Here is a 27,450-nt window from a genome sequence, read left to right on the forward strand (position 1 = left end):
GCTAAAATAAACACAAGGCACTGCAGCTTGTGGCATGGGGGCCTAGGGATGTGGCAGGGATTCTAACTGAAGAGTATGGCAGGGACCGGGCTGAGAAGGGGTTGGGGGAAGGGTTTGCAGCCGGCCAAGCACAGAGGGAAGCCACCACCACCACTCATGCCACACAGCAAGCCGCTCTCCAGCAATTAATGTGAGACACAGGCAGAAACTCAGGTCCTACACAGGTCCAACTGTCAAAGCTCCCCTTACTCTACTTGGTCTCACCAGCGAAAAGACATTTCTAGGCTCTTACAGAGCCACAGTTTCTGCTGTGTCTGCCATGCAGTGTCCTCAGGGACAGACCCTCAGAGCCTATTCCAGCTTCGAGGGGCATTCTAGAAAACTGTCTCTGTAAATAAGTGTATCTGATGTCTGGATTAGGAAAGGAAAGATACATAAGCCAGCATTTCCCCCTTTCAGCTCACATCCTTAAAAAGTCAAAGTCTGACAGCGTTTGTGGCTCTTTGTCCCTTCAGATGCACTCTGTTCTGATGTTTCCTTAAATCCACTCCCTAACACGGCAGAGCAGGGGGCAGTGAAAATCACAGGCCCTGGAGTCAGCCTCCTGGGTCCAGAGCCCAACCCCACTGCTGACTCTTGAACTTCCGCAAGCCACTTTCCCTGCAAACCTTAGTTTCCTCATCTTAAAATTGGAACAGTAACAAACTTTTGCTTCAAGGGATGTTGTAATAAATAAATGCAATTATACAGTTAGCTTATTATCATATTATTATTGCTGTTCTTGTTACTACTACTACTTCTGTTACTATTATTACATAAGCAGTCTTCAGTTACTTCACCACTAATTAGAAAATCTTTGATAAAACAAGATCCCAAATTCTATTGCTGTGCCTCAAAACTGTACTTACTCCAATATCAAAAATGCATTTTGGAGAAAAGACATTTTTTAATGAGCAGGGGGCAACACACATGCATGTAATAAACCTCCAGATTTAAAAGTGGCCATAAACCCTGTTTAGTTATAGCCATCTCAGAAGCCATAGAAACATTAAGAGGAGTGATGAGTCAAAGAGTTACCTATATCTGATAACGCCCTTCTTTCAATGAAATGCATCTACAAACATAACAAATCCATGTGGCTCTTCCACTGGAAAGACTTCAGGTAAAGAATCCATAACCAGCCCCTGGTGGCGTGCATGACAGTCTCCACACATCTCCAAAATTAACACTTTAGCTAAATTCTCTCCACATGGGATATAATTGCTCTGCCACTGTCTGAAAATGCATATGTATGTCTTCTTTCTTTGTGACAAGTTTCTACATGAGATGCAGAAATTACCATCTCTACGGCTATTGGAAAATGTTGGCTCATTTTATAGCTGCTGGCATAGCTTTTTCCAGAGATTTAAGTTTCACTCCTCTGGTCATAATGAATCACATCTGTGTGTTTGTACATTTCTCCTTTCTTCCATTCACTGAAAGTATCCCTGCCTGTGAATGTGTAGGTTTACTCTGCTCTGCAATATTTTTTAGGTAGTGAGATTTTGTCCTAGCAGTATAAATTATTATAAAATTCAAAAGATATACTGAAGAAATATCTGTAAGAGTACACGCTTCATTCATATATGCCAATTTTGAGTGTGTCCCAAACACCTACATGTTTAATCAGTTTATGCTGGACAGCGTAATTTAGTCATGGACATGTTCTTCTATCTGCCAACTACCATCAAGTCTACTGAAAAAAGAGCTAGCACATGCTTGGTACATACCCAAAATTCAAAAGCATAAAGAAAGGAAGGGCTCTTGGTACTCCAGAAAGAACATTTTTCTTCCAAACCAATCCTGAACATGCTAAAATGTAGTTACTCAACATAAAAACATACAGCCAAGACATTCTCCATACTGAATTAGGAAGTTTATTAGGCTCCTAGTTTCCATGTTTAGAACATGAGCATGGATTTACATGCATTGTCTCATTTTGTGGATCTTACATGCATGTCGTCTCAGTCAGCTGGACCTTTGATTCTACTTGTCAGTAATTTAAAGTTAGCTCAATGTGAGTAAATGACAAACACAGAATGATGCATAAGCTGTAGCCACAAACCCCACCCAATACCATTTATCTTATATTCCAAAACCATATCACAACACTCTCTTGTAAAAAATAAATTTCAGAACAAGGCATTTAATTGACCTCACAGAGAAAAATAAAGACAATTCTATCATTTCAGAATTCAGCAATAAATGTCCAACTATGGCTGAAAGGTACACCCTGAGAATTAAATGATTTTAATGAACCCATTGAGGTTTATAAAGCTGTGTTAACCTAATGTCGGGAAAGGATAAGAGAAACAGACACAAACACCTCTGCTCATTTTGCTGTGCAATTCTCCAAGGAGGTGGTGTTACAAATGTCCTCATTGTCTTCAATGCTTGAAGCATCTGTGGAGTCAGGATCGCTCACCACAATGCCTACAGAAGAGAGACTGGTAATGAAGGCGTGCATCCGCTGTGCATAAATATCCCTAATGTTAAAGTAAGGTAGCTCATGACACTTCTCCGGTGCATCCTCACTGCACTGGTCCACATCAATGTCCTTTTGCTTCTGGTAGTACTTGGAAAACTTGTTGAAGATGATGGTGATGGGAAGGGCCACCACCAAGATGCCACAGATGATGCATGTGCTGGCGATGAGCTTCCCCGCCAAGGTGACCGGGTGGGTGTCTCCATAGCCCACAGTTGTCATGCTGATGGTGGCCCACCACCAGCAGATGGGGATGCTGGTGAGGCTGGATGTGTGGTCATCTTTCTCCACGGAGTAGATAAGCACAGAAAAAATGGAAATGCCCACAGAGAGGAAGAGAAGCAGAAGCCCAACTTCATGGTAGCTGTGTCTCAGTGTGGCACCTAGAGACCGAAGTCCTACCGAGTGCCGGGCAAGCTTTAGAATTCGGAAAATCCTCATAAGCCGTAGGATCTGGACCACCTTGCCCATGTTCTCAATATCCTCACTCTCTTCCTCCTTGGTGTCTACAGCCAATGTGGCATAGAAGGGAATAATGGAGACAAAGTCAATGATGTTCAGAGGGTTTTTCCAGAATTTCTTTTGACAAGGAGCAGCAGCCAGCCGGACGGCAAGCTCCCCGGTGAACCAGGCAATGCACGCAATCTCCACTCCTTCCAGCACCGGATCATCTACTTCTCCATCCTCATTCTGGAACTCTGACATGCTGTGAACGCACATGGCCACGATGGAGGCCAGCACCACACTCAAGGAGGAGATAGCGATAAGCTTAGCGGACAGGCAGTACGCTGGGTTCTCCATTCTAATCCAGATTTTCTTCCGGAGCTGACCAAATCGCAGTGTGTCAAACTTCTCCAGCTCTTTCTCAAACAGAGACGACTCTTCAAAAGAGGAGTCGGTACTCACATCATGGCTTTTCTGGTCCCAGTCCTTCTCGTGGTTTTCTTCCTTGCGTTCCTGGTAGCGATTGCTGCAGCAAGAATCAATGAAGAGCTCGTTGATGCCCCAGTACTCGATCTCCTGGCAGAATGAGAACACGCACAGCTCCTCCATGACATGCAGCTTCCCCGTATAATAAAAATTCAAAACATATCTGAACAATGAGGGATTCCGATCAAAGTAGTATTCCTTATCAGCCACACTGTAATCATCACACAGCTCCAGAATGGCCTCTTCCGAATGGCAAGTAAGCAGCTTCCCCAGTCTAGTGTGAGGAAACCGCAGGAGGGTGCTTTGGTCAACAGACTGCTTAAAGCCCCCCACATTTAGGTTGACAAGTTCCTCGTCTTGTCCAGGGCGATGGAAAAACTCACCAAACACCATGGTGGATACAGAAGGCAGAGTGCTGGCTGGCAAGGGAGACGAGGAAGATCAGGCTGCACCTGGAAAGAGCACAAGATGATATTAGCACTCTGTCCTGCCGTGCCCGGCCAAGCTTATTTTTAATCTGCCCCTTCCAGGATGATGGGCTACATTAAAAGCAAAGCAGGAAATGCAATAAAAATGAATACATTATTATGCATTTTGATCAGAACAAAATCAACACAAAACAGATTTTTCCCAAAAAAACTTAGGATTTTGGGAACCCATTTTCTTTAGGAAAGAGGAAAGATGGCAAAATAATTTGCATGATCCCTAATTGCCATTTCTCTGTGTATTAAGCATTCAAACTGTACCTCCCAACCTTGCCCCCAAAAATACAATGCAATTTAGATCACTTACATAACATAAGCATCTCCAGAGATTCAAGCACAGGCTCTTCATGTTTGGGAAACTCAATTCAGACATGACAGGCTAGTTGCTGCCAGGCTTGAAGCTCATCCCTTCCCATCCCTAGGGCTTGGTCATGCCCCCAACACACACATTACAGGGGGCTCAGCTCAGCTCTTACAAAGGATGTGAGTTTCCCTTTGTGTACCAATGTTTTACTCCTTTAAGAGGAAGCCCTACTCCCTATGTTTGGATGTGGACAATCAAGAGGATATAATTATCTCCCTGTGCTTAAGTACCTTATATCTTAAAGGTATCATTACACTTCATGGGATGGTGTTTCAGGAACATCCACATGAAAAGAACCTGACTTGGGAAAACCTCTTTATGGTAACTGCACTATCAGTTTCCTGACACAAACACGCTCCACTCCCACCTCCTCCTTCCCCTCACAGACAGTCCCCACGTGGCCCTAATCTATAATTATCTTTCCATAGATTGTCTATACTGGCTGAGCACGTGGCCTGTTTTTAGTTCTGACACTAATCAGGATACATCAGGTCGCTTTCTCAGAGAGAAAATAACAGATTTTGATCTTCACCCAATGCAATGACGCTTCCTCAGAACAGATGATACAAATAAAAGGAGACTGTCATATACTGAGTCCCCACCTGATACTACTGGAGGCCTTTACACATGATGTCATTCAGTCCTTCCAACACTATATGGTAGATGGATAGAAAAATGGGTACTGCTCTCAGCCTCTCTAGGTACATAATAGGTAAATGGTGGAGCCAAGATTTAAACCCAGGTTGAATTAATTCCAAAGTCCATGTTCCCTCCACTACATAGACTTCCCCCGCCTTCTTCCTTTTTATAATCTAATAATCCAATGTGAGGCATGCTATGCAAGAGGTCAGTCAAGCATCTTTGGGATTACTGAGAAAAAAGCAGTGACTTTAGCTGGAGAAGCTTCATAGCAGAGGTTATATGCAGCTCAAAGGTTCAAGTGGAGTCCACCTAATATGGTTTGGCTCTGTGTCTCCACCTAAATCTCATGTTGAATTGTGATCCTGTGTGTTGGAGGTGGAGCCTGGTGGGAGGTGATTGGGTCATGGGGGTGGTTTCTAATGGCTTAGCATCATCCCCCAAGTGCTGTCTCGTGATACAGTTCTCATGAGATCTGGCTCTTTCAAAGTGTGTAGCATCTCCCCCTTCACTCTCTCTCTCTCCTGCTCTGCCATGTAAGACATGCTGGCTTCCGTTTCGCCTGCTGCCAGGATTGTAAATATCCTGAGGCCTCCCCAGCCATGCCTCCTGTACAGCCTGCAGAACTGTAAGTCAATTAAATCTTTATAAATTACCCAGTCTCAGGTAGTTCTTTATAGCAGTGTGAGAACAGACTAACACACCACCAAACTGAAAGGAAAAGGACATTCCCACCAGAGGCATCGAAGGGTAGACAGAAGCCAGATTGTGGAGGACCCTCTATATCAGTCCAAAGAATCTGGATTTTGTTCTGTCAGCAAGACCACTAAAGGGTCTTAATCAACAAGTAGACATAGCTAGGTTTGTGACTGTGACTTAGAAAGCCGCCAATGACAGCAGCGTGAAAGCTGCATGGGGCAAAAGCTGGGCCCAAGAAGACAGGGCTGCAACAGAACAGGTTAGGGGTGGCAAGGACATGGACACACACAGTGGCGGTGCATATAAAGAGGAAGTGATAAACTCAGAAGAAGTTTATAAGATAGAATCTACAGGATTTGGTAACTGATTGGAAAAAAAAAGGGACAAGGAAGCAGAAAGGCCAAAAGAGGATGTGTTTTCTAGTCTGTAAAACTGGGCAGACGGTAACACCATTAAAGGGAGCAGAAAGGTCAGAAAGGAATCTCTTTTCCCTTATGTTTATGGAAAGGCAAGATTGTCTGCAAGAGAACAAATTCCTCCTCTGAAAAAAAAAGGAAATAATAAAGATTAACATGCAAATAAATAAATGGAGAATAAAATTAAAAACAAAAAAATCAACAAAGCCATTGGTCATTTAAAACAATCAACAAAATTGACAAATCTTTAACTAGGCTAATCAAGAAAAAATGAAAGTACTTTGGGAGGCCAAGACAGATGGATCATTTGAGGCCAGGAGTTCAAGACTAGTCTGGTGAACATGGCAAAACCCCGTTTCTACAAAAAATACAAAAATTAGCTGGGCATGGTGTCATGCACATCTAGGCTCAGCTACTCGAGAGGCTGAGGCATGAGAATCACTTGAACCCAGGAGGGGGAGGCTGCAGTGAGCCGAGATCATACTACGGCACTCCATCCTCGGTGACAGAGTCAGACTCTGTCTCAAAACTTAAACAAAACAAAGGAAAATTAAAAAATGAGAAAAGATTCAAATTAGCAAAATCAGCAATGAAAGAACAATACCACTATTGACCTTACATAATGAAAAGAACTATAAAGGAATACTATGAACAATCATATGTCCACAAATTAGATAACCTAGATGAAGTGTACAAATTGCTAGTGTTGACAAAAAGGGTCAAACTCTGTAAAATATTTAAAGAGATTTATTTTGAGCCAAATATGAGTGACCAATGGCCTGTGACATAGCCCCCAGGATATCCTGAGAACATGTACTCAAGGTTGTTGGCCTACAACTTGGCTATATACATTTTAGGGAGACACAATAAATCAATCAATATATGTACATTGGTTCTGTCCAGAAAGCCCAGAAAACTGGCAGCTGAGGTGGAGGGCTTCCAGGCCATAGGCAGATTCAAAGATTTTCTGATCAGCAATTGGTTGAAAGAGTTAAGTTATTGTCTGATGTGGTGGGGCTTTGTATCTCCACCCAAATCTCATCTCCAATTGTGATGCCCAAGTGTCAAGAAACAGAAGTGGTGGGAGGTGACTGGATCATGGGGGTGGTTTCTCCATGCTGTTCTTGTAATAGTGAATGAGTTCTCACAAGATCTGATGGTTTTATTAGGGGCTCTTCCCCCTTCGCTCATCTCTCATCTGCTGCCATGTAAGACATGCCTATTCCCCTTCTATCAGGATGGTAAGTTTCCTGAGGCTTCCTCAGCTCTGCAGAACTGTGAGTCAATTAAATGTCTTTTCTTTATAAATTACCCAGTCTTGTGTATGTCTTTATAGCAGTATGGAGATTGACTAATACCATAAATTGGTACCACAGAGAGTGGGGTACTGCTATAAAGATACCCAAAATGTGGAAGCAACTTTGGAACTGGGTAACAGGCAGAGGCTGGAACAGTTTGGAGGATTCCAAAGAAGACAGGAAGACATGGAAAAGTTTGGAACTTCCCAGAGACTTGTTGAGTGGTTTTGGCCAAAATGCTGGTAGTGATATGGACAATGAGCCCAGGCTGAAGTGGTCTCAGATGGACATGAAAAACTTCTTGGGACCTGGAACAAACACTCATTCTTGCTATGCTTTAGCAAAGCGACTAGTGGCATTTTCCCCCTGCTGTAGAGATCTGTAGAACTTTGAACTTGAGAGAAATGATTTAGGGTATCTGGTGGAAGAAATTTCTAAGCAACAAAGTGTCCAAGATGTGACCCAGGTGCTCTTAAAAGCATTCTATTTTATGCATTCACAAAAGATCGTTTGAAATTGGAATTTTTGTTTAAAAGGGAAGCAGAGCATAAAGGTTTGGGAAATTTGGAGCCTCATGATGCGATAGAAAAGAAAAACCCATTTTCTGAGGAGAAATTCAAGCTGGCTGCAGAAATTTGCATAAGTAACCAGGAGCTGAATGTTAACTGCCAAGACAATGGGGAAAATTTCTCCAGGGCATATCAGAGGTCTTGGCAGCAGCCCCTTTCATCACAGGCCTAGAAGCCTAGAGGAAAAATGTTTTTATGGGCTAGGCCCAGGGCCCCGCTGCACTGTGCAGCCTTGCAACATGGCACCCAACATCCCAGCCATTTCAGCTCCAGTCATGGCTATAAGGGGCCATAGTACAGCTTGGGCCATGGCTTCAGATTGTGCAAGCCCTAATCCTTGGTGACTTCCATGTAGTCTTGGGCCTGCGAGTGGACAGAAGTAAGAACTGAGGTTTGGGAACCTCTACCTAGATTTCAGAGGATGTATGGCAATGCCTGGAAGTCCAGGCAGAAGTTTGCTGCAGGGGCAGAGCCCTCATGGAAAACCTCTGCTAGGGCAGTGCAGAAAGGAAATGTGGGGTTAGAGTCCCATGCAGAGTCCCCATTAGGGCACTGCCAAGAGGAGCTGTGAGAAGAGACACCCACTGTCCTCCTGACCCCAGAATGGTAGATCCACTGACAGCTTGCACTGAGCACCTGGAAAAGCCACAGACACTCAACACCAGTCCATGAAAGCAGCTGGGAGGAGGGCTGTACCTTGCAAAGCCATAGGGGTGGAGCTGCCCAAGACCATGGGAGCCCACCTCTTGCATCACTGTGACCTGGATGTGAGGCATGGAGTAAAAGGACATCATTTAGGAGCTTTAAGACTTAATGGCTCCCCGATGGGTTTCAGACTTGCCCCTTTGGGGCCAATTTGTTTGGGGGCCAAAACAATCCTTTGCTTTGGCCAATTTCTCCCATTTGGAATGGAAGCATTTATCCAATGCCTGTACCCCCATTGTATCTTGGTAGTAACTAACTTGCTTTTGATTTTAGAGGCTCCTAGGTAGAAGGGACTTGCCCTGTCTCAGATGAAACTTTGGACTTGGACTTTTGAATTAATGTTGAAATGAGTTAAGACTTTGGGCGACTATTGGGAAGACATGACTGGTTTTAAAACATGAGGACATGAGATTTGGGAGAGGCCAGAGGTAGAATGTTATGGTCTGGCTTTGTGTCCCCACCCAAATCTCATCTTGAATTGTAATCCCCACGTGTCAAGGGAGAGACCTGGTAAGAGGTAATTGGATCATGGGGGCAGTTTCCCCCATGCTGTTCTCATGATAGTGAGTGAGTTCTCACAAGTTCTGATGGTTGATAAGAGGCTCTTTTCCCTTCTCTTGCCACTCTCTCTTGGCCACCATGTAAGATGTGCCTCTTCCCCTTCCACCATGATTGTGAGTTTCCTGAGACCCCCTAGCCCTGCAGAACTGTGAGCCAATTAAATCTCTTTTCTTTATAAATTATCCAGTCTTGGGTATGTCTTTATAGCAGCATGAAAATAGATTAATACATTGTCTAAAGACTTAGAATCAATAGGAATGTCTGGGTTAAGATAAGCAGTTGTGAAGACCAAGGTTTTATCATGCAGATGAAGCCTCCAGGTAGCAACCTGAGAGAGAATAGATGGTAAATGTTTCTTATCAGAATTAAAGAGACTGCACTATCAGTCCTAAGGTTCATGTTGATGTTAACGCTGGTAAGCTTTTCCTGAATTCCAAAATTCAGGAGGGTATAATGAAGCATGTCTGACCTCTCCTTCTCATCATGGTCTGAACTCATTTTTCAGGTTAATTTTGGAATGACCTTGGCCTAGAGAAGGGGTCCGTTCAGATGGTCAAGAGGGCTTAGAATTTTATTTTTGGTTTACACTAGAAAGACATGATCTACACAAACTAACTCAAGAAGAAAAAGGAAATCTGAATAAACCTATTTTTTAACAAGTAAAGATACAGAATTTGCAATTTTAAAAACCTTCATATGGAAAGCTCATGTACAGATAGCTTTGCTGGTGAATTCTACCACAATCACCACCAATCTTTCACAAACCCTCCCAAAAATTAGAAGAGAAAGGCATACTTCCCAGCTCCTTCTATGAAGCTAGTATTATCCTAATACCAAAACTAGAAAAAGACATCACAAGAAAACTACAGGGAGCATCCCTTATGAATACAGATGAATAAATCCTCAACAAAACATCAGCAAACCAAATCCAGCAACATATAAAAAGAATTATATACCATGAGTAGTGGGATTTATCTCAGGAATTTAAGGTTAACTTAACATGTAAATCAATCAAGGTAATATAAATACTAAAGAAATAATGAAAATGACATTATCATCTCAAAAGATGCAGAAAAAGCATTTGAAAAAATCTAGCACTCTTTCATGATTAAAAAAAAAAAAACTCAAAAACTAAGAATAGACCAAAACTTCTCCAATTTGATAAAGAGCATCTATGAAAAACCCACAGCTAAAAACATATTTAATGACAAAAGACTAAAAGCATTTCTCTTAAGATCAGGAACAAAACATGAATGTCCAATCCCACCACTTTTATTCAACATTGTACTGGAAGTTCTAGTCAGGGAAATTAGGCAAAGAAAAGAAAGAAAATGCATCCAGACTGAAAAGGAAAACTTAAACTACTTCTATTTGCAGATGACATGATCTTGTATATAGAAAATCCTATGGAATATATATACAAAATAATTAGAACTAATAAATAAGTTCAGCAATTTTGCAGGATACTAGATTGATATACAAAAAAACTGTATCTCTATATACTAGCAATAAGAAAACACAAATATGAAATTAAGAAAACAATTATATTGTCAACAGCATCCAGAAAAATAAAATATTTAGAAATAAATTTAACAAAAGTGGCATAAACCTGTAAAATGAAAACTACAAAATGTTGTTGAAAAAATTATGGAAGAAATAAATGAATAGAAAGACACCCAATGTTCATGGATTGAAAGATTTACTATTGTTAAATGGCAATACCCTCCAAATTAATTCATAGATTAAATACAATTCCTATAAAAATCCTAGCTGCCTTTTTTCAGAAGTTGACAAATTGATTCCAAAATTCTAAAACTTCAGAAATTGACAAATTGATTGTTGACACGCTTGTCAAAAATCAATCAATAAACTGAAAAATAAGCCCATATGGGCTTTTTGATTGATTTTTGACAAGTGTGTCAAGACAATTCAACAGGGGTAAGAAGAGTCTTTTTGATAAATAGTATTGGAACAACTGGATAGCCACATGCAAAAAAAAAATCTAATTTGGATATGTATCCCATACTATATACAAAAATTAACTTTAAATACATCAAAGGCCTGAATGTAGGTGCTAAAATTATAAAACTCTTAGAAAAAAACATTAACATAAATTTTCATGACCTTGAGTTAGGGAATGGCTTCTTAGCTATAACACTAAAATTACAGAAAAATAAAGAAAAAATAGTTAAATTGACTTTATCGAAATGTAAAATGCACTTCAAAGGACACTATCAAGTCAAAGGACAAGTATCAAGAAAATGAGAAGACGACTCACAAAATAGAAGAAAATATTTGCAAATCATATATCTGATAAGGATATAGTATCCAGAATAAAGAACACTTACAACTCAGTAATAAAAAGACAAATAAACTCCTTTAAAATGGGCAAATAATTTTGATAGACATTTCTATGAAAACATATAAATATGGCCAAAAGGTACTTGAAAAGATGCTCAACATCATTAGACATTAGGAAAATGCAAATCAAAATTACAATGAGACACCACTTCATACCAGTATGATGGCTATAGTCAAAAAGTAATAATAATGCAAGTGTTGTATTATGATACATCAGGTGTTGGCAGGGATGTGGAGAAAGTGGAACCCTTGTGTGTCATTGGAAGTAATGTAAAATAGTACAGCCATTTGAGAAAGCAGTTTAAGCCCATTCCTCAAAAAGTTAAACAGAGTTACCATATGACCCAGCAATTCCATTCCTAGGTATAGTACCAAGAGAACTGAAAACATATGTTCAAACAAAAACTGTATGTAATGTTCATAGCAGCATTATTCATAATAGCCAAAAAGGGGAGATAATCTAAATGTCTACCAAGGAATGAAGTTCTGACAGACTACAACCTGGATCAACTTTGAAAACATTATGCTAATGAAAAAAGTCTACTAAAAAAAAGACAATAAAAGATCATATATTGTATTATTCCATTTATATGAAATATCCAGAATAGTCAAAACTATAGAAACAGAACGTAGATTAGTGGTTGCTGGGGGCTGGGGGGAGGGGAGATGGGTACTATTAATGGTTTTGGGTTTCTTTTGGGGATGATAAATATGTCTTGGAATTAGAAAGTTGTACAGTCATGAATATACCAAGAACCACTGCATTAAACCCATTTTTAAAAAGGTAGATTTTGCTGTATTCAAAGCATATCTCAATAATACTGTCATTTAAAAAGGGATTCCATCCCAGCACTTTGGGTGGCCAAGGCAGGAGGATCACTTGAGCCCAGGAGTTTGAGACCAGCCTTGACAACACAGTGAGACTCCATTTCTATTTATTATTTTTAAAAATTATAATAAAAATAAGTGAATAAATAAATAGGAATTCCAGCTAATAAGTAAAAAAAGAAATAATAGCATTCAAATCTCATAATAAAATAATAGATCTAGGCAATGATCATCAATGGCTGATAAAATCTGGATAAAAAGCTGATGGGGAATTTCATAACAGAGATCAGAGTTACAATATCTGAACCCACTAATCAAGCCTAATGTAACAAAATAACTAGATTTTACTGAACAAAATAAATATTTTAGAGGAATATGTTCAATAACACCACAGGGGTGCAATCAGCAAAATCAAGACTGGGAAACCATACAGGACAAATGACACAGATCAAATAAGAGGCATATCAAACAAAGCCAATGTAGAGACTTTGTATAGATCCTGATTCTAACCAGCCAAATGCTTAATATATATATATGTATATTTATTTTTTTCATATAGATATATATATATACACACATATATGAAAATCAAGGATATTTGAAAACTGATATGGTCTGGCTCTGTGTCCCCACCAAAATCTCATGTCAAATTGTAATCCCCAAGTGTCAGGGGAGGGGCCTGGTAGGAGGTGAGTGAATCATGGGGGCAGACTTCCCCTTGCTTTTTTCATGATTGTTAGTGAGCTCTCACAAGATCTGGTTGTTTGAAAATGTGTAGCATCTCCCAGTTCACTCTCTCTCGCTCCCCTGCTTCACCATGGTAAGATGTGCTTGCTTCCCCTTTGCCTTCTGCCATGATTTTAAGTTTCCTGAGGCTTTCCCAGCCATGAGGAACTCTTAATCAATTAAACCTCTTTCTCTTATAAATTACTCAGTCTCACATAGTTCTTTATAGCAATGTGAGAACGAACTAGTACAAAAACCAACTAGATACCTGATATTATAAGAAAAAGTATTGTTAATTTTTCAGTGTCCCAATAGTAATATAATTATGTTCTTAAAAGAAAACCCTTATCTTTTGGAAATACATACTAAAATATTTATTGATAAAATTACACAACATTGGGGATTGATTTCATAATAATACATGGAAAGGCAGGAGCTCTGATCATACAAGATGGCTATGAGTTAATCACTGTTGCAGCGGGTCATGGATAGGCACACAAGAGTTTAATGTATTATTTTATTTTTGTACATGTTAAAATTCTCCATTAAAAATGTTTTAAGAAAAATGTGCTAAGCATCTTTTTCAGGCTATGCACTCTGGTAAGTGCTTTCATATACACTATTATTCACTCTTTTATTCTCAACAACTGGTGCAGTACATAGGCACTAGCAGGCAATGAGTACATGTAACTGAATGAATGAATCATTTTCTTTAATTCTCTAACAGCCCTAAGTCATAGACCTTAGACTCCCGTGTTGCAAATGGGGACATCTGAGGCTCAGAATTTGCCCAACGTTGTCCAGCTTTTATGGGGCAGACTCTTTCCACAATGCCTCAAATATGAGTATTTAAAGTTTATTTTTTTCAAGTGGGAGGAGGTAGAGACTGGCTGATGTTCTCATTTGCATATTATGTCAGCCATACTGTAAGGAGATTGACATTCACATGCTGAAGACACATGGGGTCTAAAATCAGGCACATCTGAGGGTACAGTGGCATTGGCCACAAAGTAGAAGACCCAACTGCTATTTTCATTCTCTTCTTAAATCTAAACTTAGCTTCACTGTATTGATTCTCCTCCTTAATATCAACCCACATCACTCATGGTGAGAACACTATATATACAGTATTTGACCGCCTTGCCCCTCTTGGTGTTTATAAGATTGAAAAGAAGAAAAATATATCAAAAATCCAAGAAACTCCCTGGGAGCTTAAAATAAAAACTAACATTGATTCAGTTGTCTCCAACTGGTACCCCGTAAAGCTTTTTCAAAGCCATTAACCTCTTATTCGCCTCCTCTTGGTCCACTTCCTGCTCTTGTTGCTTCATGCTCTCAAACTCACCTAAGAAAATATTCTCAAAATTGTGTCTTTTCAAGGCTGACTCATACACATACACACAAGCTCATGGCTGTCTCTGATAATGCACCTGCTTTGCTCAGAAAAGTAATGAAAGTATTATAATACAAGCCAATTTGTCTTACTGGACAGAACTGCTTTTTTGGTATCAATTTCATAAAAGTAAATAAAAACCCAGATTTGTTTTTCCTTCTTGTTTTGTAGATGTCCAAAAATCTACATTAATCCTTTTTCATCAAAGAAAAAAATACACCATTTTCAGCATTTAACACTGCCTTCTTTTTGGAACATTCTTCTAAGAGTTTTCTTTTATTCTATTAAATTTAAAAAGAAAGCTCATTTTGATTTTTTTAAAGAGTAGGTCATGCTAAATTCAATTTCTGGTTATGCCATGTGGGGATATACAAAATGGAAAAACCAAGCAAATGCAAACAGAATTGGAAACCTAAACTCAATCCATACCCATGTCTCCTCCTTACCAATCTCCTACCAGGCGCCTCCCCGGTAACAGTCTCCTCTTACAGCATTGTCTGAGCATGGTGAGGCTCCTACATGGAGCCAATACCTCCAGTAGCTTTCCAAGTGGTGCAGCCCAGTCCACTGAGGAAGTCTTGCTGTAAAGCGTGAGTCCCACCGGCCAAACAGTCAGGCAAGAAAACTCCCTGCCAGGTCTGTTCTGCACTGGACATGTTCTGACAGTATGGGCCACAGTCGGACAACACACGAATGACACAGGTCCAGATAGTTTGCAGGGTCCCAGGGTGCTCTATTTCAGAGCATTCATAAACTGAATGCAACGTTTAAATGTTGAACTTAACAAAACAAAAACAGCATGTCCTCTTATTCATGCTGAATTATCAGCATCAACTAGCAAAAAAGAGGGAAAGACTAGGATTCTGAAAACTTGTGTCTGAGCTGCCTCTTTTTATCTGCATGACCTTGGGCAGGTGGAGTCTTCATCTATAGAAGGAGTTTATAAAACCACCTTGAGGATAAAATAACAAATGTAAAAGTCTTTTGAAAACATAAAGCACAAGACACATGTAAAACTGTGTTCCAAAAATAAAAGACTGATATAACAGTATTTCTACCTTCCCCCACTTCCTTCCCCTATTCCCTTCCCTTCTCTTACTCCCACCAACTAGTACAATCACATTAAAGTTGTACTCACTCCCTCTGGATCTGTATTTAGTGTGACTGCTACTCTCTGGAAACTCCAGGGATCTCTGTAATTCACACAGCTCATCTCCAAGCAGAGAGCTGCTCAGAAGGCTGAGTGATTTAGTGAGCCAAACAACCTGAAAGCTGTCCTCTTTGTAAAAAGCAAAGAATCGTAGATGATAGCTTTTCAAACAGAAACAGGAAAAACCTGGACTTTACCACAAGAGGGGACCCTAGCCCTGCTGTAAATACTCCATCACATCTCCAGCTGAGCCAGGTTGCTTGGAATCATGCACATACAGAGGTCTGTCATGGGAAAGCTCTGCTGCCCAGGGGAGGGAGTTTTGGAGAATTTGGGCCCAGGCCAAATTAATGATTCTCTCTTCTCTACCCTCTCCCACAGCCCATTTGTGTACACCTTGATTTTAGCACATATCACAAGGCGTTATGATGTTATCTACAATTCTCCTTATTCCCCACAAGTCTGATTGTTGCTCACTCTAGACTCCAAGCTTCGCTGTGGAAGGGACCATGTATTATCCTCTTACAGCTATAGCCCCTTATACTAAGTGCTGCCCATAATCTAGTAAAAGATACTTGCTTTTATCTGGAGGAATTAACAAAGGCTATTACTACTTTTGTCAAAGAGCTAGCAGAATGATCTAGAACAGGCATGGCAAAATTAAATACCTCTGGTGACCAAACAAGTCAAACAAATGAGATGGTTGGGGATGGTGGTGAACTGTCCCCACTTGTCTAAGAGGCAGAGGCTACTCAGCACTAGAATCCTTTTTAGGAACAGAGGCCCAGTACAGACATATCATTCTGTCTTCCCAGGAGAACCTGGAAACCCTGATCCTTATGTGGAATATCGCAAGTTTAGTTAGAACTGATCCAGCATGTTTTAAGCATTATGTGGCTCAAACAAAGATGTGCCTCTGGGCCAGGTACATCTGATGAGCTACCCAGTCTGTGACCTGAGCCAGACTCTGACCAATTCCAGTCCACAACACACATTTTAAGCCAGACTGGCTAACATGAACACAAATGGAATCTAGTTACAATAACAGTAGTGTCATTCTCTCAAGTCTGAACTATAAATGTCAAAAAAGGGAGAGGGAGGAAATGTGAACCACAGCATTTTCTAAAGTTGGCCAGTGGTGTCCCTTAATATAACTCCAATCTAATCCTTTGAGACCAACACTTTTCTTCCCATAGTCATCTGTCCCAACTGCCCAGTGGATTTGACCATCAGAAGTATCTAACTTTCATCTTTCTCACTACACTGTAAGGCTCATTCTCATCCTCCTTTGATAAATAATGGGTGCTTGAGAAAATAAGATAGAATGGCAACTCTTACCCTTGAGGTGGAGATGCCACACGCTCTGCCTTCATCCTGCCCGGTGGGACGTCCATCATCATCCAAGAAGCTCTGCCCTTCTCAGCACACTGGAATGTGTGGTGCACATAGGCATTTGGTGGCCAAAAAGAAGGGAAGAATCCTGTTCTCTGGTCGTACAGGCCAAAGCAATCACTGGAAAATCACTCTCACCTGCAGAAAAAACCATCAGCCAAGCTGTAACTGCAAGGAAGAAATACACCCAAGACACTCTACCTAAGGATCAACACTCTGGGCACTTTGCTGATGAGACTCAAATCTGAAAGCCCCATCTAATTCTCAGCAAGTGAGGGGTGGTCTCTTCCCCCTGTGGAACCATCACTGCCATTGGACATGTGCTAGGTTTAAGGATTCTCAGAACTCAACAGTAGTGAAAGTCTTAGGATTCCTCTACTGACAGAGGCCACTAAAACGTCTAGATAAAACCAGGCACTAGAATTAGGGCTGCAGTTACCTACTCCCACAAGGTTTCTTATAGAAGTGTTATTCTCCCAGCTAATTCATCAAGGATATACTTGTAAGCTTCTAAATGAACGCATTCTAATCCATTTCAAAATCTAACTTCTGGGTATTACTGCTATAATAGAATTAACACTGCTGCTCTAATTTGAAATCAATAGATTTCAAAGGCTGGCCAAATTCAATTTTGCTTTATTTGCCCATTATTATATTTCACAGATCAGAAATGACACAGGTGCAATCACAGTTTATGTGTGTGGTTATGTATATGAAGTGCGTGTTGGGAGCATGTTTTAAGTTTCTGTCACAACAAATAAAAAGCCAAATTTCAGTTTATCTCTCTGAATAAATTTTAAAAAGCAAAAAAATTCCAGTTTCCACCCAGGCAAGCCTTGCTTCATGCTGATGCATTCCCATACATTGGTACTAGCTTCTAAGCATCCATCCATTGATTTTCATGTTTTTCAATCAACACCAGGTCCAAAAGGGGGAGGGAAAAAAAAAGAAGAAGAAAATATTGATTCTGATTTTAAAAAAAGTGCCTCTGGCTAGGCCTGTTTATGATCTGCTGGGCATTATCTTAGGCACTGGGATTATAAACCAGATGCAGTGCCTGTCCCCAGTCCCTCAAGAGCTCTCAGGCCCAAAACCAAATAAACAAGTGAATAGCATCCTAACAACATCAAGGGGCAATGGAGGGGGAATGAAGCAGGAACACGGTTTCCAAGTTGTCCCAACAACCGCAGAGCAATCCTTCAGCACATCTGGACTTTGCAGAAGGGTAAATTCCCACCTCCAACAGAGATTATACTGAAGAAAGATCCAGAAGCAAAATGCAGCTCCACCCAAACTGAACTTGTAAGATGGAACACTTAGCAGAGGAGGTAGAGAAATCTCAACAGGGTAAGTAAAATCAATTCAGGTGCTAAACTCCTCCTCCTTCCTCCTCCACGCTTTCCTCCTCCTCCCCTTCCTCCTCCTCCTCCTTTCTCCCTCCTCCTCCTTTCTCCCTCCTCCTCCTTCATAGCCTCTCAGTGGCATGTCCTTGGGTCAGCCTCAGTTCTCTGCATTCCAATGAGATACAGAACTGCTGCTGCACCTTGGTAAAAGGATATAGCACACACGTAGTCTTCCTTTCCCTATCAGATGCCTTTCCAACTGTAGCACATTTTAAGGGAAGGTGGGATTAATCTGGCTGAGAGGTAATTAATAAATCACTATATTAATTACTAAAGAAAAAATAACCAAATATTTAGGCTATGCAGCATTTCTAAGAATCCCCAAGCACTGCCTAAAGTTCATTGCCCTGGCTTACCACAGGAAGGTCAGGGCTGGTCCACGGACAGACTGAGAGGTTAGCCAAGTGTATCCTTTTTATAGCACTGGTACCTTATGGGCCTTTAAATGACATCCCAGGCTGTCCCTTTCTCTCCCCCTCCCCACAAAACTCAGAATTCCTGTGCCTTGCCCCATTTTCCATCACCATGATTCCTATCCAAAAAACTGGAGTTTCAGAAAAGATGTAATACCAGACAATACCTCTTGTTATGAATTTATGTAAATTAGCACCCCTCTAAGAGCATTCACATTCTAAGTGTGACTTCTCAACATAAAATTATAACTAGCATCTTCTGAGACCCACAAGAAGCTAAGTACCTTTTTAGGATTTTTATACACATCTCCTCTGCCCTCAGCCATTATAAGTGGTATTATCCCCATTTTATATGGGGGACATTGAGGCTCAGAGAAGTGATTTGTCCAAAGTCCTAAACCTAAGGTGTACCACAGCCAGGAGTTAAACTCAGGTAGAATGCCTGAGTTCAATTAGTGTGGAAAATCAAGACCCCTCTTAGATGTTGGGGAAGGTCAAGCAGGGATTGGGGGGAGTGAGCAGAACATGACGCAAGCCAGTAGGCTTTGGGGAAGAAAAATGTGTCCATTCAACATATCCTCCCATTCCTCCCTAACAATCCCATCCAGTGTTTCCATTTCTCTATGTTCCTACCAGCCCGATCAGTGTTGGCCTATTCAAAAGAAGAGAGCATTGTTTGTGACTTAGCACTTAACAGGTTTCTGACTTTGCTGAGTGATTCAGCCCGATCCTGGAAAACACATCAAGCTCACTCAAATATTGCCACCCTCTGCAGAATTCCCTCCTTTCTTCACAAAACTCTCTGCATCATCCTTCTACTTCCCTCCAGGCTGGCTGCATTTCCTGGTGGGTTGACTACAGCATTCAAAAGTGAACAACTGACTGCCTCCATTATTGAGAGGGAAAAGGTAATGACTAAGTGGCATATTGGACTCTTTCATCTTCCAGACACCTGACACCCAATCTTGGAACAGAACCCAGGGAAAAGCAAATGGACAGCAGATAGTCCACATGAGTGAGAATGACTCCCTGTACCATTCTCCCAGGTCTCAGAATCATAGGAATAAGGTTGCCCTCCAAAAACTACAAAATCAGCGCCTAATAGATCAAAGCAGACACTCCAAGTGACAATACACCGTAGGTCTGTGTCCTCTGTGCTTGCACGGAATCCTGTGTGGCCCCATCACTGTCTTGCCCACAATCTTCTGAAATGTTGTCACATCAGTGCCACCCTCTAGACTGAGAAAGACTCCAATTAGGGACAGTGTCCTAATATCAATCTTCATATTAATTATCCCTGTCAGAGTAGTGCATGACACATTTTTTGAACCAATTCCTCTTCCCTGAGCCAACAAGACTAAAGAGTAAATTAATGAAAAGAATAAATATGGATAATGAAAGGCAGCTGGTAAGTAGTAGCAGCAGAGAAGGAAAGTGTGAAAGACTGAGGCTGGTTCCCACGACCAATCCCAGCAGTGGTGAAAACAGAAGAGTCTTATCCTGAAGACTCAGCATGTCCAACCCCAATGGTGGGACATCTCAAGAGGGGGGTTTTGAAAGTCAAGACCTCGGAGTTTCAGGTATCTTTATAATCCCCAAAGACTTCCCTTTGTTCTGACTCCAGGCTCCCTGAGGCGCCTCCTGCTGATCTGGGTTCCCACACACCTTGCTATCAGGAGCAAACGAGCTATGCGGCCAACACAAGTGTCTACTCTGTCTGCTAGTTCTGTCTATGACTGTACTGGAACTTAGTAAGACAGGAAGAGGTGTATTTATGCAATTTCCTGTGAGTTTCAATGCAAGTCAACCTCCTACAGTTTGATCAGCTCTGGGACACCTGAGGTGAAATTCTGAAGTTGCAAGGCTAAGAGATAGCTGACTCCAACCTGACCTGTGATAATCTTACCTGGGAAATGGGACCTGTGAGTACCCTCCTGGCAGCCGGCTGGCTTATCTGGAGATATCCTGACCTTGAAAACTTCTATGGCAGGATGTCTCAGCCTCGGCACTATTGACATTGTGGGGCCAGGTAATTCTTTCTTGTGGAGGCTGTCCCATTCACTGTAGAGTGTTTAGCAGCACCCCTAGCCTTCATCTACTAGATGCCAGTTGTACACCACCCACCCATCACAATGCTGTGACAACCAAAAATGCCTCCAGATACTGCCAATATCCCTTGGAGATCAAAATCATCCCCACTTGAGAACCAATGCTCTACAAGTAGAGTAAAAGAGCCTCAGGCACCTGTTTGGGAGCTGGAAGGTCAGAAGGCTTGGAATGACAAATTGTACTAATACTTCATCCGCTGACAGGGGCTGGGGATACCCTCCCAACACTTGTTCTTTTAGAATTCAGTCATGGAATTTCCAGTGTCATACAACCAAAACTTTAAAAATGAAGAAAGATAAAAGCAAGTTTAGCCTTTTGTTGAAACTCAAACCATGCTTCATGCAATTTGAGTCTAAAGGTTAGTGAGTCTGTCTTAAATTTGCTAACATTTTCAGTGCCAGAATGATATACTGTGCATATGCACTAATCTAGTTTCAGATCTACAGCCTGCTGCAGCTTTCTGCAGGTAGGCTATTCAGCCTGCTGAATACGCCCACTCCTGACTGAAGCTCCAACCTTGTGGAAACTAATTGGTGTCCCTGGAAAAAATGCAAATTCATGTCAGTTTTGTAGTCTTGCTACCATTCATCATCAACCACAGACCTACTTTTAATAAAATCTGAGAGCAATAAAATTATATGAATAATAACAAAAGGTGAAATCCAACCTTACCTCTACCTGGCTTAACTATTGAAAACTGTCACCCAGTGTTTTGCTTAAATAAAATTAAAATATCATAATCATACTGCCATAATTGGATTTAGTGTGCTAGAAAAAAATTATACTGATATTTAAATCCTATAATCCAAAGCAATCAGAATCAAACATCTTCCAGTTGATTCAGACAGGGCATTACTAAGAATATCCCTCCACTACTCACTCTGTCCAAATTTAACTGTCAAATTTCAAGAAGTACCTTAAGTTAATATGGCAAATCCTTGAATTAACATGATTTTTAAAAATCTGTCCCTAAAAGAAAATGAAAACTTCTCAGGGTCTAATATATTCAGGGACAAACCAGTAAGTGCTTTCTAAAGCAAAGTCTCTAAATTATTTTTGAAAGGTTAGTATAAATTATATTTTTCTTGGTCATTCAGAGTGAGTAAATGCCATACCAACTGCAGAAATCCCAAGACTTGATGCATGGGTAACTAAACACCACCTTCCTTTCCTCCTGCTCTGTTTCTAGACAACCTCCCCCTGGGGAATGGAGGGCAGGCAGCAGGGACGCAGCTGTGTTGCCTTGGCAAGAAAATCTAGAGAAAGGAAAGGAGAGAAAGGCAGACCAGGAGCTTCCCTGGGGAAGGGTGTGCACCTCATAGAAGGAGGCACCACACAGTCACTGAGTGTTGACAGGGCTCTAGGGTCATTTTGAGTGGTCCATGCAACTGCTCCTGGCCACAGAAAGGAACTGCACTGGCTCCATCTACCTTGTAGTCATCTCCCTACCACATGGCTAGCTGGAGACAGAGGTTAGGGCTGTCCCATTTGAATGCATCAAATGACTGCACTAACACAGGCCAATAAAGAGGAACTGAAAGCAAGCAGCTTTGGAGTGAGCAGGAAAGTATCATACAATAACAGCAGTGAAAACTTCTTAAAGAAACCTTTCTGGAGGACATCATAGCAATGTGTATCACAAAATCCCAGGGTTTCACATTTTGGCATGTGTCCTGAAGAAATAAATCAGACAAGCATTGAAAGATGCATGTACAAGGTTGTTCACTGCATCATTAATTATTCGTAAGAGTGAAATGTCAAAGACAGCCTGCACGTCCATCAGTAGAGGAATGATTAAATAGACTAGGGGTAGCCATGCAATGAATACTCTGTAGCCATTAAAAATGCTGAAATAATAAAAGTTACAGAAGTTACAGGTTCCTTATACTAAGTCTGGCCCTGTGCTTTTTACATGTCTAAATCTATTTAATCCTTGCAGCACTCAGGCAAGTGGTGTTTTTATTGCATTCATTTTGCAGATGGAGAAACTGGTAAATAGAGAAGTTAACTGATTTTAGGGAGTCAACAGCTATTAAGTGACAACTCCATGATTCGAACCCAAACAATAATGCTTCAAAGCCGTTCTCTTAGCTACTACAGCTCTACTGTATGAAAAATCATTAAAAAGTCACAATATGCTAAGTACAAAAGAGAAATAATTATGATACAATATACAGCATGATCCTATCTTTGTAAAATATGTCTTTTTAGAGTAAATGAGAATATATACCAAAATGTTAAATTCATTGTCTCCGGATAATGGAATTTGGAGTGATTTTTGCTTTCTACTGTCTATCTGTCAACATTGTATACATTTCTTACTTTAAATAAAGAGGTATTATAAAATATTCATGAAAATAGTTATTTCTACATAGAAAAATAAAAGGTCATAAGCAGCTCCAGTCAGCATTTGGGCAGAGGAAAAGGGGAATGATATAGATATCAAATGAATTTATAGATTCACATGAGAAAGGATCCCCAGCCCCCAGCCAAAGCCCTCCACTATCCTGAGCTGCTGCTGTTCATTCATGGCTGCTTTATGACAGGCAGTATCCTGGGAACTACCAAGGCCAAAAGATAACATGGATCTTGCCCTCAAAGCTTACAGGAGCTGAGAAGAACAAAAAGGAGGGTAAATGGGTAAATAAATAACTGCAATACAAGGTGCAGTAGTATGTCAGGCATGGGAAAAGGTACAGAGAAGGTATTGAGGAAGTTCAGAAGAGGTAGAGTCCCTCGAGATAAGGAAGCAGGGACAACTACATGAATAGGTAGTATTTGGAGCTAATCCTTGAAGAGCGAGTCAGGTATGAACAAGTAAAGGAGCCAGGTAAGGGTAAGAAGGCTCTTCTCCAAGGAGAGAAAAGAACACACAAAAGCATGGTGGCAGGAAAGCTCGTGGTATGGACAGAGAGCAGAAAATGGTAGACTTGGGCTATAGGAAGTAGCCTATGACCTAGAGCTATTTATACAGATTATTTCTTTTAAAATATGAAGAACTCTGCCTGTACTATTCACATCTTTGTGAACTAGGAATACCAAAGTAAGAGTTGCCTATGGGAGAGGAGAATGGATTGATTGCCTGTGGCCATACAGAGAATCTGCGGCTACAAAAGGACCACACCTCAGGCCTCCTGAAAGATTTAGCCACAAGGAACCAATCAGAGACTATAAAGAGCTCTTGGAGTTAATGCTCTTCCTAGAACATTTTTAAAAAAAAAAAAGTAGACACTTCCACTGGGTGTGCCAATCCACCAAGAATCTCAGTGATCTGAAATGGCAAGCAGTGAATTCCAGTAGTGCCAACTGATATGCAGACAACAACAGAAACAGCAACATTTCATTACTTCATCCCTCTCCTCTTTTGTATTCCATTTAATCTGTTCACCTAAGAGTTAGAGTAGGGGGTCTGTGTTGAAATTCAGGAGGTCCTTGAATTTAGACAGAAAAAAATATTTATTTTCACCAATCTCTAACTAAAATTTTAGCAATTCCTTCCATTAAAAATGCAAGCATTGGCCCAGGGTAGTGTGTATTACCGGTGCCAATGACTTCACACCAATAGAAGTATGAATAGCTGCATATCCTATCAGAGTTATTGCAGAGATCTCAAAATATCATTTATACTCATTATTACTTTGGAATCACAGTAGTTATAGACCTACTGCTAGATTTTATTTAAAGAATTAATAAGCAAATATATTGCTAACTCATAAATTGCTTTTACTATTTTGGTAATTGCATTTCAACATAACTGGATTCCTTTACATCCCGTAGGTTTCATCTTTTGTGTTTAAACACGCTATTCTGAAAAGGGGTCCATAGGCTTTCTCAGACTCCCAAAGGGGTTCATGACAAAAGGAAGGATTAAGAATCCTTTAGCTAGAGATCCTGTTAAAATGTGCATCACATCATGTCCCTCCTATGTTCAACCCTCCAGTGGCTTCTATCCTACTCAGAGTCAAAGTGCTCACCATCCGCCCTCCCCTAACTTCATTTGTCTGATCTTACCTCCTACTCCTCTCACCCTCTGTCATTCCCATCTGTCATCCTGGTCTCCTTGCTAATGCTTATCATGCCAAGTGAGCCACATCCTAATTCAGGGCCTCTGCAGTGGCTGATCCCTCTGCCTGGAATGTTCTTTCTTCTGCATGGCTTGCCCTCTCACTTCCCTCAAGTCTTCACTCAAATGATATTTTCTCAACAAGACCTTCCTCAGTTAGCCTATCTAAAATGTCAATAACCTGAGGTGGGGCAGTTCCAAGATGGCCGAATAGGAACAGCTCCAGTCTACAGCTCCCAGCGTGAGCAACGCAGAAGACAAGTGATTTCTGCATTTCCAACTGACGTACCGGGTTCATCTCACTGGGGCTCGTCAGACAGTGGGGGCAGGACAGTGGGTGCAGCCCACTGAGTGTGAGCCGAAGCAGGGCAAGGCATTGCCTCACCCGGGAAGAACAAAGGGTCAGGGAATTCCCTTTCCTAGCTAAGGTTAGGGGTGACAGATGGCACCTGGAAAATCAGGTCACTCCCACCCTAATACTGCACTTTTCCAACGGTCTTAGCAAACAGCACACCAGGAGATTATATCCCACGCCTGGCTTGGAGGGTCCCACACCCACGAAGCCTCGATCATTGCTAGAACAGCATTCTGAGATAGAACTGCAAGGCGGCAGCGAGGCTGGGGTGGGGGGGGGGGGGGCGCCCGCCACTGCTGAGGCTTGAGTAGGTAAACAAAGCGGCCCTGAAGCCCGAACTGGGTGGAGGCCACTGCAGCTCAAGGAGGCCTGCCTGCCTCTGTAGACTCCACCTCTGGGGCAGAGCACAGCCAAATAAAAGGCAGCAGAAACCTCTGCAGACTTAAATGTCCCTGTCTGACAGCTTTGAAGAGAGTAGTGGTTCTCCCAGTATGGAGTTTGATATCTGAGAATGGACAGACTGCCTCCTCAAGTGAGTCCCTGACCCACGAGCAGCCTAACTGGGAGGCACCCCCAGTAGGGGCAGATTGACACCTCACACGGCCGGGTACCCCTCTGAGACAAAGCTTCCAGAGGAACGATCAGGCAGCAACATTTGCTGTTCAGCAATATTTGCTGTTCTACAGCCTCCACGGCTGATACCCAGGCAAACAGGGTCTGGAGTGGACCTCTAGCAAACTCCAACAGACCTGCAGATGAGGGTCCTGACTGTTAGAAGGAAAACTAACAAACAGAAAGAACATCCACACCAAAACCCCATCTGTACGTCACCATTGCCAAACACCAAAGGTAGATAAAACCACAAAGATGGGGAAAAAACAGAGCAGAAAAACTGAAAATTCTAAAAATCAGAGCACCTCTCCCCCTCCATAGTAATGCAGCTCCACGCCACCAATGGAACAAAGCTGGATGGAGAATGTCTTTGACGAGTTAAGAAAAGAAGACTTCAGACGATCAAACTTCTCGGAGCTAAAGGAGGAAGTTCGAACCCAACGCAAAGAAGCTAAAAACCTTGAAAAAGATTAGAAGAATGGCTACTGAGAATAACCAGTGTAGAGAAGTCCTTAAATGACCTGATGGAGCTGAAAACCATGGCACAAGAACTACGCGACAAATGCACAAGCTTCAGTAGCCGATTCGATCAACTGGAAGAAAGGGTATCAGTGATTGAAGATCAAATGAATGAAATGAAGTGAGAAGAGAAGTTTAGAGAAAAAAGAGTAAAAAGAAATGAACAAAGCCTCCAAGAAATATGGGACTATGTGAAAAGACCACTACGCCTGATTGGTGTACCTGAAAGTGATGGGGAGAATGGAACCAAGTTGGAAAACACTCTGCAGGATATTATCTAGGAGAACATCCCCAATCCAGAAAGGCAGGCCAACATTCAAATTCAGGAAATACAGAGAACACCACAAAGATACTCCTCGAGAAGAGCAACTCCAAGACACATAATTGTCAGATTCACCAAAGTTGAAATGAAGGAAAAAATGTTAAGGGCAGCCAGAGAGAAAGGTCGGGTTACCCACAAAGACAAGCCCATCAGACTAACAGCGGATCTCTCGGCAGAAACTCTACTAGCCAGAAGAGAGTGGGGGCCAATATTCAACATTCTCAAAGAAAAGAATTGTCAACTCAGAATTTCATATCCAGCCAAACTAAGCTTCATAAGCGAAGGAGAAATAAAATCCTTTACAGACAAGCAAATGCTGAGAGATTTTGTCACCACCAGGCCTGCCTTACAAGAGCTCCTGAAGGAGGCACTAAACATGGAAAGGAACAACTGGTAACAGCCACTGCAAAAACATGACAAATTGTAAAGACCATCGATGCTAGGAATAAACTGCATCAACTAACAATCAAAATAACCAGCTAACATCATAATGAGAGGATCAAATTCACACATAACAATATTAACCTTAAATGTAAATGGGCTAAATGCTCCAATTAAAAGACACAGACTGGCAAATTGGATAAAGAGTCAAGACCCATCAGTGTGCTGTATTC

The 27,450-nt window shown here is 41.3% G+C and overlaps 1 protein-coding gene across 2 annotated transcripts in view; it reads right to left on the minus strand.

Annotated features, from left to right (window-relative positions):
• Positions 1-1,896: 1,896 nt before the first annotated feature.
• KCNS3 (potassium voltage-gated channel modifier subfamily S member 3) overlaps positions 1,897-27,450 on the minus strand; it is a 54,249-nt gene continuing 28,695 nt past the window's right edge. For both annotated transcript variants that reach the window (XM_054548360.2, XM_002812265.5), the window contains 2 exons: positions 16,987-17,178; positions 1,897-3,906 (listed from right to left, as the gene is read on the minus strand). In XM_054548360.2, the coding sequence (XP_054404335.1) occupies positions 2,372-3,847 (1,476 nt within the window). In that variant the 5' untranslated portion in view covers positions 3,848-3,906; positions 16,987-17,178 and the 3' untranslated portion in view covers positions 1,897-2,371. The remainder of the gene's footprint in view (positions 3,907-16,986; positions 17,179-27,450) is intronic.

The sequence above is a fragment of the Pongo abelii genome, chromosome 12 (genome assembly GCF_028885655.2).
Source record: "Pongo abelii isolate AG06213 chromosome 12, NHGRI_mPonAbe1-v2.0_pri, whole genome shotgun sequence".
NCBI classification, from domain to species: Eukaryota; Metazoa; Chordata; class Mammalia; order Primates; family Hominidae; genus Pongo; species Pongo abelii.